At 45.7% G+C, this 14,707-nt stretch overlaps 2 protein-coding genes across 11 annotated transcripts in view; one reads left to right on the forward strand and one right to left on the reverse strand.

The window, feature by feature from the left end:
• The window catches only part of tab2 (TGF-beta activated kinase 1 (MAP3K7) binding protein 2), a 34,447-nt gene extending 31,081 nt beyond the window's left edge, over window positions 1-3,366 (forward strand). For 3 of the 8 annotated variants that reach the window (XM_034527114.1, XM_034527113.1, XM_034527116.1), the window contains exon 7: window positions 448-1,041. In XM_034527114.1, the coding sequence (XP_034383005.1) occupies window positions 448-701 (254 nt within the window). In that variant the 3' untranslated portion in view covers window positions 702-1,041. Of the gene's footprint in view, window positions 1-447; window positions 1,042-1,172 lie in introns of those variants that run through there. The other 5 variants (XM_034527120.1, XM_034527121.1, XM_034527119.1 and 2 more) reach the window with 2 other exon arrangements.
• Window positions 3,367-5,248: 1,882 nt separating this feature from the next.
• LOC117727089 (probable ribonuclease ZC3H12D) lies at window positions 5,249-13,994 on the reverse strand. Of its 3 annotated transcripts, none has more exons than XM_034527122.1 (6): window positions 13,825-13,994; window positions 12,715-13,172; window positions 10,232-10,371; window positions 7,584-7,818; window positions 7,360-7,466; window positions 5,249-6,599 (listed from the first exon to the last, which is right to left on the reverse strand). In XM_034527122.1, the coding sequence occupies exons 2-6, from the start codon at window positions 13,011-13,013 to the stop codon at window positions 5,680-5,682; spliced, it is 1,701 nt and encodes a 566-aa protein (XP_034383013.1). In that variant the 5' UTR covers window positions 13,014-13,172; window positions 13,825-13,994; the 3' UTR covers window positions 5,249-5,679. The 3 variants fall into 3 exon arrangements, with proteins under 3 accessions (XP_034383013.1, XP_034383014.1, XP_034383015.1); XM_034527123.1 differs by having other exon boundaries at window positions 12,715-13,235; XM_034527124.1 differs by lacking the exons at window positions 12,715-13,172; window positions 13,825-13,994 and adding an exon at window positions 11,746-12,708.
• Between the last annotated feature and the right edge of the window lie 713 nt (window positions 13,995-14,707).

Here is a 14,707-nt window from a genome sequence, read left to right on the forward strand (position 1 = left end):
ACCCCAAAACTAGTCTCCAAAACAAAACACTGTTTCCGACTTTAAGGAACACCTTGACATTTCAGTAACTCACCGTTTTCTTTTTATCTTAATTGGGGTGATGAATTGCTATATTCATGTTCCCATCAGCTGTTGAATACAGAGTGAACGACCCCCCCCCCCCCCCCCCCCCCCAACCAGCTGTGAGAGTAGCTGAAGATGCATCTGCACAATGAGAGATGCATTCGCACAGATCAATCGGATTGTTTTCCTTTTTAGATGTTGTCAATCAAAGCATTACAATCGGCTCAATATATTGATTATGACTGACTGACTACTGATTTCTTCTGCTCCTCCCCCTCCGACCTGCTCTGTAATCTCTCTTTCTTTTCACCCATCCATCCGCCTACCCCTCATCCGCTCATCCCTCCCTTACTCCCTGCTCGGCTCCATCACTGCCGGGGTCAGACGGGAGAGGATGTAGATATAATGTGACCTCTGAGCTCCTGATGGAGCCCTCCTCTGGTCCTTCCCCTCCTTCCCCACTTGGTTGGTATCTCTGTCCTCTCTCCTCTCATTTCATTCTTCCTCCCTTTCACCATTGTCTTCATCAAGCTACACGGCCCTGTACTACGGAGCGAGTTCAAGAAAAGAAAGCTATCTATTGGTCCGCTGCTTGGGGTTGTATATTCTTGAACACAACTTGCTCTGGAGCGGGTTAGTTGTGTAGCATTAGGTTACCATGGCGATCTGAAAGTTACCACCAAATCCTGCTCCGTAATACAGGGTCCTGGTGTTAGGACACATTGTTTTCAGTATGATGATATTTTCTAGATGCCTAGAATCAATTCCGTATTCCCGCCATGCCTCAAAAGAACTTAATATATGTAGCTGTTTATCCTTTTAATGCCAAGTGGCCAGTAATCAGATGACTGCAGTGCATTTTGACACTTTTCGTGGATAAATTGCACACTTCTTCTCCTCCTGTGTCCTGACCTTCTTCTCCTTCTCCTTCTCCTTCTTCTTCTTCTTCTTCTTCTTCTTCTTCTTCTTCTTCTTCTTCTTCTTCTTCTTCTTCTTCTTCTTCTTCTTCTTCTTCTTCTTCTTCTTCTTCTTCTTCTTCTTCTTCTTCTTCTTCTTCTTCTTCTTCTTCTTCTTCTTCTTCTTCTTCTTCTTCTTCTTCTTCTTCACAGACCCGGGCAGTAAGATTGTGAAGCCCATCGCAGACCAGGAGGAGGACGAGGGGATGCAGTGGAACTGCACCGCCTGCACCTTCCTCAATCACCCCGCCCTCAACCGCTGTGAACAGTGTGATTATCCGCGGCACTTCTGAGCCAACGAGGCTGCGCCACGCCGCCGCTGCCCGCCAGTCCAGAGTAGAAAGAAAAAAAGGGCCTCTCTGTTTCTTCTGTTTCGCTAGTTGTATGAAAACCCCAGGGCGGAGGGGTGGGTGTGCGTCGTCGTCACCGAGCATCAGTCGTCCCGTTTGGTTTCTTTCTCCCCTCCTCTCTAAGATGTGTTAGAATGCTGTCGACTGAAGGCTTGGCTGGACGATGCACGTGTTTTTCCACAAAGGCTGGCGTAGTCGGACGATGCCTCCCTCACCTTAGAGACTCGGATGCCACGGGGTCGAGTCTGCTCGACGGGCGACACTTTCCTCCTGGGGATACCTCGCTGCTGCCACTTACAGTATTACGAGTGTGGCCCTGCAGTGTGACGGCACACACACACACGCGCAACATGCAACACACACACACACACACACAGACACACACACACACACAGGTGCAAATGTGCCTTTTGCTGATTACATATTTTGTTGTTGTTTTTCTTCCTCTGCGGTGGCATGAGCGGGGAATTGGGAACTGTGTTCAGCCACTGCTCTCCACCTGAAGGGAAAAACTAACAGACTAATCGTGGAACTTTTTTAAGTTTGTTTGCTGTTTCTAGAGGATGTCAAAAGGGGGAACCAGCAGTGTCGCTGCCACTCAAACGAGCCTCTTGTACCCCCCGCCCCCCCGCTTCAGTATCCCCTTTTCTGTCTCCTCAGCCATGAGTTAATGAAAAATAAACTAAGTTGCATGCTTTGTGTACAGTACACGGAGGCACAAACTCCCCTCGAGCTTTTTACTGTACATAATGTTAGAATGTGCCTTGAAAGCCTTCTTCCTCACACTATGAATCACTTGTATTTCCTGTAAGTATAGCTTTATAGACTTTATTAACTTTTTTTTTTTGTCTTGTTTTGTTTCCCTCTTTTAAACAAATAAGCACCGTGCTCCCCTTTTTCTTTCTTTTTTTAAGCTTTTTGACTTGATTTCTGTGAGAGTTGAAGCCTTGCAGAAGGAGAGGAGCAAAGCAGTTAAACCCCCTCGCGGTCATCATGAAGCTACGTCTGACCCGGTCGCTCACTGCTTGTGTAATTGCTGAGCTGCCTGTGTACGATCTGCAGATGCAGCAAAAAGGAAGATGATGGAGTCTTTTTTTTCTTCTTCTTTTTTTCAGGACGTCAAATATGTTGGGACTGTCGGAGGGGGGCGGGAGGGAAGGGGGTCATAATGCAAAATTACAAACTGCCTTCTTATCTGACAACTGGAATGTAGGTTTAATGTTTCGGGGACAACTTCACCTCAGTGCAAAGAGACACTCATTTTCCAGAACAATCAGGGTGTTACTGCAGATCCATGGAATGTCGGATGGAGCTAAAGGTCTCCATGTCGCTGTGCACCTGAATCGGGGTTTTTTTCTTCTGGAGCACAAAGTGAACATGTTTCGGTTTAAAGTGGACCTATGATGTGGAGATATTCATATGGGTCCCATTGCCTTTATATACAACCGGTCACAATAGTTACAACATCATGGAAGCTGTCCACTTTGTATACTCTTATTTGTATTTGGCTCATTTCATCCTCCTAAGCTTTTATTGATGAGGGTGTTTCTAAAGTTTACTTATTGTCATTACCTTACTTTAACTGTGGAGTAGTTACTGTTTTTTTCTTTTTTTTCTTTCCACACTTGTGAAAAACGTTGCCTTGCGTCAGTGCCTTAGAACTATCGAATTTGTATTGATTATCTATTCTGTCACATCCGAGTGCCATTTTTAAAACCGAAATTTTAGTATTGTTTAAACCCATTTAAAAGTAGAAGATGGATTATTGTCTCTTAAGCACTTACGTCATAGTTTTTTCCTCTTTTTTGTTTTTCCAATCCAAAGAAACCAGTTTTCAGCTTTATCTGCACCTTGGTGTGAAGAGGCAGTTTATTCATGTTTTATTAAGTCGAAAAAAATAATTTGGATATCTAAAGTGTTTCTTTGATTTTAGCTGGGAAAACTGTCTTTGTAACAGATAAGTTATTTGTAAAAATAATTAAAAAAATCTATTCTGAGTTTTTTGGTTTGTCTTTGTGATGCTGTTGATTTTATCCACTAGATGGCAGAAGAGACCCACCTAGGTTTGAGTAGAGCCAGCTCGTCTCAATCTATATATCTATCTAGATATACATACCACCATCTTAATGTTCCCAAATTCTTACAGTAGCATAGTGTGTTTTAAAGGGCCTCGTAGTAATTGAGCAAACATTTTGCAACATCGTAGCAGAAAACCTGCAGCTGGAACTAATTATTAACAATGGCATTTAGGTTTTATTAAATTGCAGGGCTCTAGTATTGCGTCTTATTGGGATTCTTCATAGAATTGTACAATTGTTAATTTTTATTAACAGTATTTGTTTAGTTTTGCTACTGTTTTGCCAAATAAAAAAACTGGCACTCGTACCACGTGGAAACAGCGCAGGTTCAAGCTCCCAGAATCCTCCCCGGCCCCATCGTGCTGTCACAGAAATGTCTGTTGAATCAACGTTTGACCTTCAATTAATGTTAAAGCTACTACAAGGAACTTTCATTTTGTGTTAAATTTGGCGGCCCCTGTGGACAACAGTGGTAGTGTTTCCTAGAACTAGCATCCCCCTTTAGAAAACGTATTTTTCCTGCAGCCGGGTCTGACGGTCTGTCTGGCTTAGTCCTGGTTCTGGTTCTCCCGGGCCTCCCTCCCCTCTAGAGGGGCCCGCCATACGGCCTGGACATCCAGCAGTGTGGCTTCTAGCGCGGACCAGAGAACCGTGGAGCTCTGCTACTCATAGTAGTCTGCAGCAACAAAAACAAATTTCTTTTAACTAGAGGTCGACCAATAGAGGATTTTTAGAGGCTGGCATAGTCATGACAGTTGGCAGATAGCCGGCCGATCAACAGCTGATAGCGGTGAATTCAAGATGACTTTTGTGGGCAGACATAAACTGACGTCATGTGTTTGGAGTTTCTATATTCACCTTTCCCAGTCAAGTATTATCACAAAATGCTCCATTAATATGTGGAGACTTTTAAACAAAGGTTTCTTCGCTTGTTTTCTCATCGTGTGCATAATGGAGTGTGTGTCATGTGAAACTGAATATAAAGTGTCAACATGTTACAGGGCTCAGACCCAGTTCTCATCCCAGACAGCCACAGATCTGTCATGTCCACATCAGATCAGGACTAGTTAAATGCATACTGCAGTTTGAATATTTACATTACAGCAGAAGTAGTAGTTTTGAAGCATGATATACTGTATTTACATGATATTAAACTTGACATGCATTGACACATACACTTACTAGTATACATCTAACATAGTATGTCATGAAAGTCAAACAAAATGCCAGTAATGGCATTGTGTGGCATGAACATTTCCTAGTAGAAATAGATTTTTTTAAAGGTCATAGTATCGTATTTAAAAAAGAAATGATTAAAAGTCATACTATAGTACGTAAAAATAAATCATATTTTGTTTAAAAAAGGCCATAGTATAGTAAGTAAACAAATTGCATTCTATGGCATGACAATAAAAAATGTTTTGCTGTCGGAAAAAAGTAATAGTAGTATATATATGTCGGGGGGGGAGAAAAAGTCATAGTATATTGAGACAAGTATAGTATGTTTTAAAAAGTCAAAGTATGTGTGTTTTAAAAAGTCAAAGTATGTGTTTTGAATGTCCATTGGTCTGTCGGTCCCAACAACCTCAAGAACCATCCAATACTTAACGAAAAGTCCGGGTTTATTAACATATCTGTTTTCATTTCATCTCATGCCAGTCCAACACATTTGCAGGCATTCGGCCCTAACCGCTGCTGCATCAGCACAAAGGATTGGACTGCAGAGTTCTACCCAGCAGAGAGCCGGTTTAGATCAGTTAAACCGTCTTTGGATTTGAAGATTGACGAAGACACGAGGAGAGCGATTTGAGTGCTTTTATTTCACAGGGACAGCAAAACGATAGAATTCATATAAAAACAAGTCAAAGGCTTATTTATTTACACAAGTGCAGAACACGACAATAGAGTTCCTCACTTTGAGGCTACTTGAGAAAACAACACATGCTGCTTTAATAAACCATTTTCGCTGCTACAATAGGTAGCATGTATGAAGCGTAGTGCATTGCACTTTTATATTAAAGAAATAGCATTTGGCCTGCTACAAATTGAGTCACTTTTAATGCTGAAAATACAGGGAGAGTTTGGAATGCGTCCAAGCTCCAGTGATAATCAAGAGAACGAAAAAACATTCTCTTTTCTTTTTTTTTCAGTTTTCACTTTGCTTCTGGGATGAGAACTCCGGTGTGGACTCAGTTTGAGTCAGAACTAATAATAAAAAAGCGCCTTTCTAATCTAGAAGGAGATGTGACTGGTCCTGTCGCTCTGGATAAGAGAAATCAGTTCGGTCATGTCTGAGGTGTGTGGGTAAGCATTCATGACCTGCTCCACTGTGCTCTGAGGGAAGAGGGTGCTCAGCTGGCTCCTCAGGCCCTTCCTTTGCTCCCCCGACGGGTTCTTGGCTCGGCCCTGCACCCACGGGTCCCTTGGCAAGCTGTGGCTTTGTCTGTGATAGGGCTGCCTCCAGCACTCCTTCTCTGAGAAGCGGCCAGGATGTGCCCCGTTATGTGGAGGCAGAGCAGGGCAGGAGGCCCATGTCGACTGATGCTGGTGGCCCATCCTCGTCTCCTGGTGGCCACACCTGCACTGGCTGCAGGCGAGGCGTTCGCATGGCAACGAGCCGTTTTGATGAGGGTAGTAACCCCCCCCACCCAGGCAGGGCCTCTGGGTGTTCCCGCCGAAGGACCCTGAGAGGGAGTAGTCGTCGTGGCTCAGGCCGTAGCTGGCCACGCCGCTGCTGAAGCTGTGTGGAGGACGCTCCAAGCTGTAGGAAACATCCTGGATGTAGAGCCTGGACATGGAGCTCTCCATGGAGCCGAAGGCCTCGTCCTCTTCCGGGCTTGGGCAGAGGCGGAGGCTCGTGTTGGGTTGGCTTCTCGGGCTGCCGGCGTCCCTGTGATAGATGAACTGCTCGCTGGGCGAAGCCCTGTGGGACTGATCCTCTAAGATCAGGGGCGGAGGGGTGGACGAAGTGTACCTGAGCTCCGGCTGATACGCAGCAGGGCGGCAGTGCGTGTCCGGCAAGCTCGGTTTGGAAGAGAAGTTCTTGGCTTTGTCTCTCAGCGCCCTCAGCTCATCGGCCACTGACAGCTGCGATTGGTTGGCCCGCTCCGGGTGGTAGAACTTGCACTTGACTCCGTAAGTACACTTCTTTCCTGATAGAAAGAAACAAGAGGTTATTTACGGGCTCCACACACGGCACCATTGGTTTTGTTATTTGCCTGAATGCTTATTCCCAAAGAATGTTACAACCTCTAACCTAAAATAATGTTTACGTTGAAATCAGTTGGAGCACAGCTGCTATTTCTCTAAATCTCCGATCTGTCGGGACTTTAATACTTCCTCTATGGGACGAAAAAACATTTCCGTCTTGTGAAATCTTTTCTAAACCCCCGAAAAAAAACAAAAAGAAATCCACACTTGATAATGCTCCCATGAACAGTGAATAGCTCTGATTAGCATGCAGTTTGCTTCAGATATCCATGTTGCCTAAAGGTTGACTCCCGATGGCTTTAATCCCTGACTTTCACTCTAACGTCACCAAAAGGGTCACTGTCCAATGAATAATATCCTGGAGTGGCACACCATTTTTCTACATTTGTTTGTTCCCAGGCGATGTCTGCTCAATACGTCTTATATGTTTGGCTCAGTTTTTATGACCAACTTCAGATAGAATCACCTTCCCATCAGCCTCGGATGAACTCATTGCAACATTTGCATTTAGCTTAAGGCGGAGCTGCTAGCGTGGCTAGCAGCTGAAACCACGGCTTCACATGCAATGGAATGTAAAATGCATTGCTGGCTGTCATTGTCATCGGTTTTAATCCCCCCCACCCCCCACACCCAGGAGAGTACAAGGAAGTCTACCCTGAGCTAGAGTTCTTGTGTTGGGTGAAGCAGAAGAGTAAGACCAACCGTAGGGACAGTGCTGCAGCTTGTTCTCCGGGGTCCACGACTTCTTTCGCAGAAAATCATCAATGGTGGGACCATTTCTCCCCAGAGGATCGTCGGGAGGCATAAACCTGCACCAGCACGGGACACACAGTCAGGGTCAGCCGGCGTCAGTCACGTGTGGTGTAAGTTTGGTGCAGGAAGGGGAGACGTATGCACAGCGGTCTTAGAGTCGCCATCAGGCTTACTTGTCATTAGCGAAGGTGTACATCAGCAGCCGCTCCTCGATGAACTTCTTCCACTGGGGATTCTCCGTCTGCAGGTCGCGGTAGTTGTCGTTGGACACGATGATGCCGTCCGAGTCGACGGCCAGCTTGATGATGTAGCGGTCGTCGTAGCACACCACCCTCTTACCGTTCACGCAGCGCGACGGCGTGTACACCAGTATCTTCCTCCTCTCCAGCTCATGGAGGACATGTTGATCTGGGAAAAATGAATCAAATAAATGTTTAAAAAGTCTGAAATGCTTCATGTATGAAGGAGTCCCCGCATGCATCCCTTTAGGCGGGGAACTCTAACTGCTCTGGTGCTGGGCGAACGGCTCCCATGGATAATGGATGAAGGTGCACCTGTACCTATCATTACATTACATTACATTACATTACATGTCATTTAGCTGACGCTTTTATCCAAAGCGACTTACAATCATGTTACATTCATACACTGTAGACACAACTACAGGGAACAATTCAGGGTTAAGTGTCTTGCTCAAGGACACATCGACTAGGGCGGGGATTGAACCGCCAACCCCCTGATTGAAAGACAGACCTGCTAACCACTGACCCACAGTCGGGGTGGCGCTGCATTTCAAATGAGCAGCCAACGTGCTCGCTGTTGAGGTGAGCTGCACGTGGCGGGCCGAATGAGCTTTTATCTTTATCTCAGTATCCTCGTGATAGTGAGCTTTACACTGCGACCATAAAAGGGTTGAAACTGCACTTGGCACCGAGGACGCTTCCTTGTAGTCTGACGATGTGGCTCGCTTTCAGAAGAGAAGACGTTTGTAGCCAACTTGCTCAGACATGAACACAATACTGGATTTCTGTTTTGGTAGTTCCACTTCCTTATTGTTTGATAAGTCAACCGTGATAAGTTCACAACTTGTTTTTCACCTGCGAACGATCGGGCTGCCAAACAGAGCGAAGATAACATGCCAGAGGGGCACAAGACATGCCAGAACAGTTAGGAATATGAGAGTTCTTCTTATTTCCTTGATTTCGTCGATAAGTAATCCGAGCTCATATCTCCCGCTCATGTCAACACTGTCTCAATATTGTGAAAGATACTCAGTCTTGTGTCGTTGTGCTGTCTACGTTTACTTCCGATTATTCAAATGAATTGGATCACTTGGCTGCAGCGAACTGGTGATATCGTGGGCCGACAGTAGTCATGATCCGCATAACAGTGAATTTGTCCTTCATAAGTCTTTGAGTCAGACTGGTTTTCTTCAAAACACCCTTCATATAAGTTTAATGTAGTAACACACTGTATGTCATAACCTCTGATGGTGAGATTACAGCTGGGTCACCATTGCAATTACTGAACCGTGGGAGCAGGTGAACTCAAGTGGAAGCTAATAAATATTTATTGTAATCACTGTGTGTGTGCTGCGAAAGAGGAATATCACCCGAGCGATTTGGATTTCAGCTTCATGTTTTCAATTTTTTTTTACCGGGCCGGCGACCTCTGCTTCCATCAACCTTGTTTACAGCTGTTTTCAGTCAAAACACTGACGTTCACTCAGGATGTTCCTGTCCTACGTGAAACCAAGAGCTGATGACACCATGTCACTAACATTATGCCCATAGCTTAAGTAACATGAAAAGCGGGTTTATTTTAAAGGCCAATGTTTTTTTTTCTAACCCGAACCAACTAGTTTTGTTGCTGAAACCTGACCGCCGTCACTTTCATGCCCAAGTCTCTGAACACGATGACGTTTAGCAGCTAAAAGAGACAAATCCAAGAGTTGTTGGAGACCAAAACCAGAGCTAAAAAAGGAGAGCCAATATTTGAGTTATTACTGGACTGAAACACGGGTCAAATGAATGGTAGTGTTGCTTTGTGTACTGGATGTGTAAATAGATTTTTTTTATGCCAACATGTTTGCCAAAAGGACTCTTTATATGTTTGTTTCTCTGCCCCCCAAATGTCCCAAAATCCAATTATTGCATCTTTAAAATGGAAGTGAAATCAATTATGTATTACTTGAAGAAGCCAGATGGAGAGCTGCTTGCTGTTGGAGAAGGTTTGTGCTCTCAGGGCACCTTCGAAGTTCGAAGTTCCCTGATGGCGCCTGATGGATTCTGGGTAATGACTCCCACACTATGAATATGTTGCTGGCGCAGATGAACTGAGTCTGTGACACTCTGTAACAAAGCTAAGATCTGCATGAAAAGGCTTGATAATCAAATCTGACGCTACTACAGAGACAGTAAACTTTCATAAGTGGCATAAGATTCTAGTGTCAGTTGGTGCCACCATAAACGAGGCTCAGTCCGTCCTGATTGCCAGTGCTTGAATACGACGGTTATTGTGTTTGTTTGTTTTCGACACAACTTCCTCAACCAGGTTCTCGTGCCACCACATAACACAACCACATTCAGCCTATTGTCTATAGACCACCTGCAGCTGTTTCAATACAATATGGGCATCCCGATCGGGTGAGGTCAGCCTGAAGGCAAAGAATGTGCACACAACCCGGACCAAACGGGGCAAAAAGCGAACAACAGCAACATGGGAGTTCTCACAGGCGAATGGCATTTCCCTTTCTGACGGACCTCACCACTGAATCAGAGGGACCGGGCGGCGCCGCCTCGGCCCAGTCAGGTGACCTCACCTGTGATGGGCGCCTCGGGCCGCGGCTGCTCTTTCCTCCACAGGGGAACGAACACGGTGATGTCTCGCAGCCCTTTGTCCCAGAACCAGCTCACCGCCAGCTGGAGGCCCTGGCACGAAAACACCTTCTTGTCGCCATGGCTACAAAGACACAGAATCCAGAGTCAACAATAAAACAACTTCTTCTTTTTGTGTTCACGCACACCCCTCTTCTTCCTTTTTCAGGAAGTAGATGTGTCGCAAGGCACAGTTCTCTAAAACCCTAACCCAATAGGCTCTCTTATTAGAAAATAAAGTCTTATTGTGAATTATAGTGCCTTACAAAGCACGGTTCTTCAGACAAAAAAAGAAAAACATTATATTTGGCAGCATAACTTGGTGTCATCAAATCTAAACCCTGACACATTTTAGAAACAATAAGCGAGAGGTACAGATGAGAGATTATGAGTGGAAAAACAAGACTAGTGTTTATTTTTATCCTGAAACATGCCACAAGTGTGTATTCAATGGAATTTAACTTGAAAGTCCCCCCACCCAAAAAAAACCAAAGTGCGACCTGACTGTAACGTGCTGAAAAACTACTGCTGAAGTCAACGGGGCTGTTTTGCCTGCCAGAGAAAGCAAAAAGCTGCGTGTGTGCGTTTGAGCGACTGGGGTTCCCCTTCTCTCCGTCAGCAGGAAGTGGTGGTGAGGCCCTTTTGAGTACAACAGGCACCAAAGGCGAGGCTCGGCGTGAGTTAATTTTTTGGGAATCTGAATACAGGTCTATCTTGCATAACTGTATTGGCGTGTGGTAAAACCGACTTTGAATGACGTTTCCTCTGTCGTTTCTCCGTGCAGCCCGAGGCTCTTCCTCAAACCTCGTGCCTGTCAGAGAGTCACGGGTTTGGCAGACTCGTTGTACGTGTCGTTGCTCGGACGGGTTGAGACAATAAAACCAGTGGAGACGCGTGTCGGGAGCAGGCTTGGTACCAACTGTCCGACATTCATAAGGTTCCTGAATATGTAATTGTTTTGTTGCCAGTTGTGGGCAACAGGTTGCAAACGCTGGTTTGTTGAGTCATGGGAAATGTAGAAGCCACAAGAGGGGCTTAAAGTCGGTTCCATCTCAACCTTTAAAAAAACAAAACAAAAAACAGGTAGGAGACAGTGAATGTTTCTCAGCAGACCAGGACTGGCTCACTTTGAAGAGGCTCGGACAGGGAAGTGGAGCCCGATGACACACACACACACACACACACACACACACACACACACACACACACACACACACACACACACACACACACACACACACACACACACACACACACACACACACACACACACACACACACACACACACACACACACACACACACACAACACACACACACACACACACACACACACACACACACACACACACACACACACACACACACACACACACACACACACACACACACACGCCTTGCCTGGGAACAGAGGTGTTACAGTAAACACCCTCTCCCTCTTCTTCCTCTTTAATCTCACCTCGTGTCCTTACAGGAATATGAGTGGTGGAAACATTGCTCTTCTGTTTCCCCTTTTGAATTTACAGCGTGCCCTTGGCCTACTTGACTCGTTGTTTGTTTGAGCAAATGTGGACTCAGGACTTCCTCGTCCCCCATGTGGGTCAGGTAGAAGTTGGAAAGGGCGAGATTGAGAGAGTGTCGTCTAAACGGCTCGGATTGTGACAGATTGCGTCACCTTTAACTGGGCCGCTCGGTGTGACGTGGTGTCGAAGCGAGTACACAGAGGGAGGAGAAGAAGAAAGAAGAAGCGGATGTGCTGCGATCAAGTCTGTGACGTGAAACACGAATTGACACAAATAGGGACGCCGTCATGTGAAACTCGTTTTCAACACTAAAATAGTGCAGTTGTATTTTTGTTGTATTCAATTACGCAAATTAATGATCATCTGGGCTATTTTAAAGTGTCACACTTGAGGAAAGTTTTTCTTTTTTTCTCCAGGAAGTAAAGAAAAAAGGAAAGAATGTTTTCTCTCTTTGTCAGCGAGACAGCGGCTAAAAGAAACTAATTTCACTTAAATACCGTACTCAAGCACACTTCTGAGATACTACTACTTCATCTTACTTTATACTTGTACTCGGGCACATTTGTTTTACAACTACAGTTGAAGATTCAGATTTCGCAAATCTCGATAAACCTCTAAACTATGTACAATGTATCAATATAGATTCCATTACATGTAAAGTAATATCTTTCAAATATAATAAGGCATCGCTTATTTAATACTATTCTGATAATGATAAAAAATACAACGCTCTTAGAAAAGCCTTACCAATACCTTTGCTACTTTAAGTACATTTTTCTTCTGTAGTTTTACTAAAAGTACTGTAGGCTACTAGTAAAATTACATCAGATTTTACAAAGTGGTATTTTGTTTTAAACACTTTCAATGAAGATATATAGTTAAAGACAGGTTCTAAGTGGACTCACCTCATGGCCACGTTGCTTCCATCGATAACCACTGGTCTGAAGCCAGCGACGGGCTCTCTGTCCGATCCGGGTCTGGGTAGACTGGGACCAGGGCTGCAGCCCCTCGACACCAGCTTGGGGCTGTTGGGGACACTTTCTTTGCCGCTGCGAGTGTGGCAGGTCTTGATGAGCTCTTCCAGAATGTCGTTGGTCTGGGCGTCGTGGTGCAGGTTCTCCAGCACCCGCAGGATGTCACTGTGCGAGTACCCCAACTTGAGAAACCGCTCCACCTTGGCGTGCTGCTGCATCTGGTGGTCCATAGCGGACGCTGATCCAGAACACGTGCTTCCTCTCCTCTGCCCTGGTCTGGCTGGGAGACTCTTCCTCTCCCTTATTGGTCCTATGAGGCTGGTCCGGCTGGGGGACTCTATCTTGCCTCCTCACTTGTCAGCGTCTCCGTGGCATGTGTGTATGTGTGTCTGTTTTTTTTAGAGCAGGTGTCACAAAAAAAGAGGATGGAGGCAGAGTCAAATTCTCTGTCACTGCAATCACAGGAAATGGGGGGTGGGGGGGGGGGTCTGGTTATCACAACGTCATGACTTCCAACACAAGCGCAAACGACGGCTGACGTCACGATGATGCGGGCCCGAGAACTATTAATGGCACGAGCCTCACCTCATTCCACACACTCTTGCTTTTTATTGCTCGTTCTGGACCCCCCCAGGCAAAGAGTGCATCTTGAGGGCCAAAGAGACCGGTGGTGACTCAACCCGCTTCTCCCTCTTTACGAGTGGAACAAACCAAAGACATCTCCCTCCGAGGCGTTTCTTCTTTGCGAGTCCTGACACTCGAAGTATGAAACTAAATATGTTTTGGTTTTGAAACCGAACCCCTCTCCTCTCTTCTCCGATGTGAACCCACATTCTCCTGCTGCTAAGTGACAGTTCAGTCTAATCAACAAGCTCACGAAAAGGATTCATTGCCTCGCAAACTCCAGCAACCTTTGCTCTTTGCAGCCCCCCTCACAATCTATAACACAACAAGTCGCGACCAGACCGCCGACAGTTCCAACATCACGAACACCGGAGCTGCATTAGCTTCACGGCTCAAACGGGCTGGTTCTGTACTTACACATTCAGCAGGTGGTGGATCGGAGCCCCTCTTTCTGTGTGTGTGTGTGTGTGTGTGTGTGTGTGTGTGATTGAGAAAGCGCACTCAGTCCCTCGCGGCTCTCTGAGGAGCAGAGCTGTGTGTGTGAAGCTGCTCTTCACCGAGGAAGTGACTACTCGCTGCTGAGAAAAAAAAAAACAGCAAGGAAGAGAACACTGTGAATTAGTGACTACTTCCTCATCAGGGCTGATCTGGGAGCCCGAGAGCTTTATTTTAACCTGCTTTTTTGGAGCTCTTTGTGTGTGCGTGTGCGTGCGTGTGTGTTGCGGTGAAAAATAAATGCTGACTGTGACAAAGCAGTATAGAACCTGACAGCAAGAAATCGTTTGTACACTTTAGTTTTTGTGCAGATTTGACAGAAAGGACGTGTTGACTAGTGGCCTTTAGAGGAGGGGGATACCACTCTCATACTTGTGCTATTAGAAATAATATTTGATCAAGAGGGAACCTCCTGTACAAAACATAACACAAGAGATCAGCAGTGACGCTCACAAAAACCACAGGAAGTCGCAGCAACCGGACAAGAGGTCAAAGACGTCCCATCTCGTCAAAGGTCACCAGGACGTCTGGATGGGGGCACCCTTTGATAATATTCACAACGTCTGTGATTGTTTTTCGTGACAATCTTTTTATGTTGCTGCTGTTATTTTGGCTAATCTCAAAACCCCGAACTGGGTCAGAGTACATCAGAACTGCCTCCTGGTTGGGAGAGCTGCTGGAATCCAAGCAGAGACGGTGCTCACGCACATGTACGAGATCCCAGATAACCTACAATATGCCCACAAAGACCGACACAAGCGGGGACATCATGGGGAGGAAAGGAGAGGGAAATATGAAGAGGACT

Source organism: Cyclopterus lumpus, chromosome 24 (genome assembly GCF_009769545.1).
Source record: "Cyclopterus lumpus isolate fCycLum1 chromosome 24, fCycLum1.pri, whole genome shotgun sequence".
Classification (NCBI taxonomy): domain Eukaryota; kingdom Metazoa; phylum Chordata; class Actinopteri; order Perciformes; family Cyclopteridae; genus Cyclopterus; species Cyclopterus lumpus.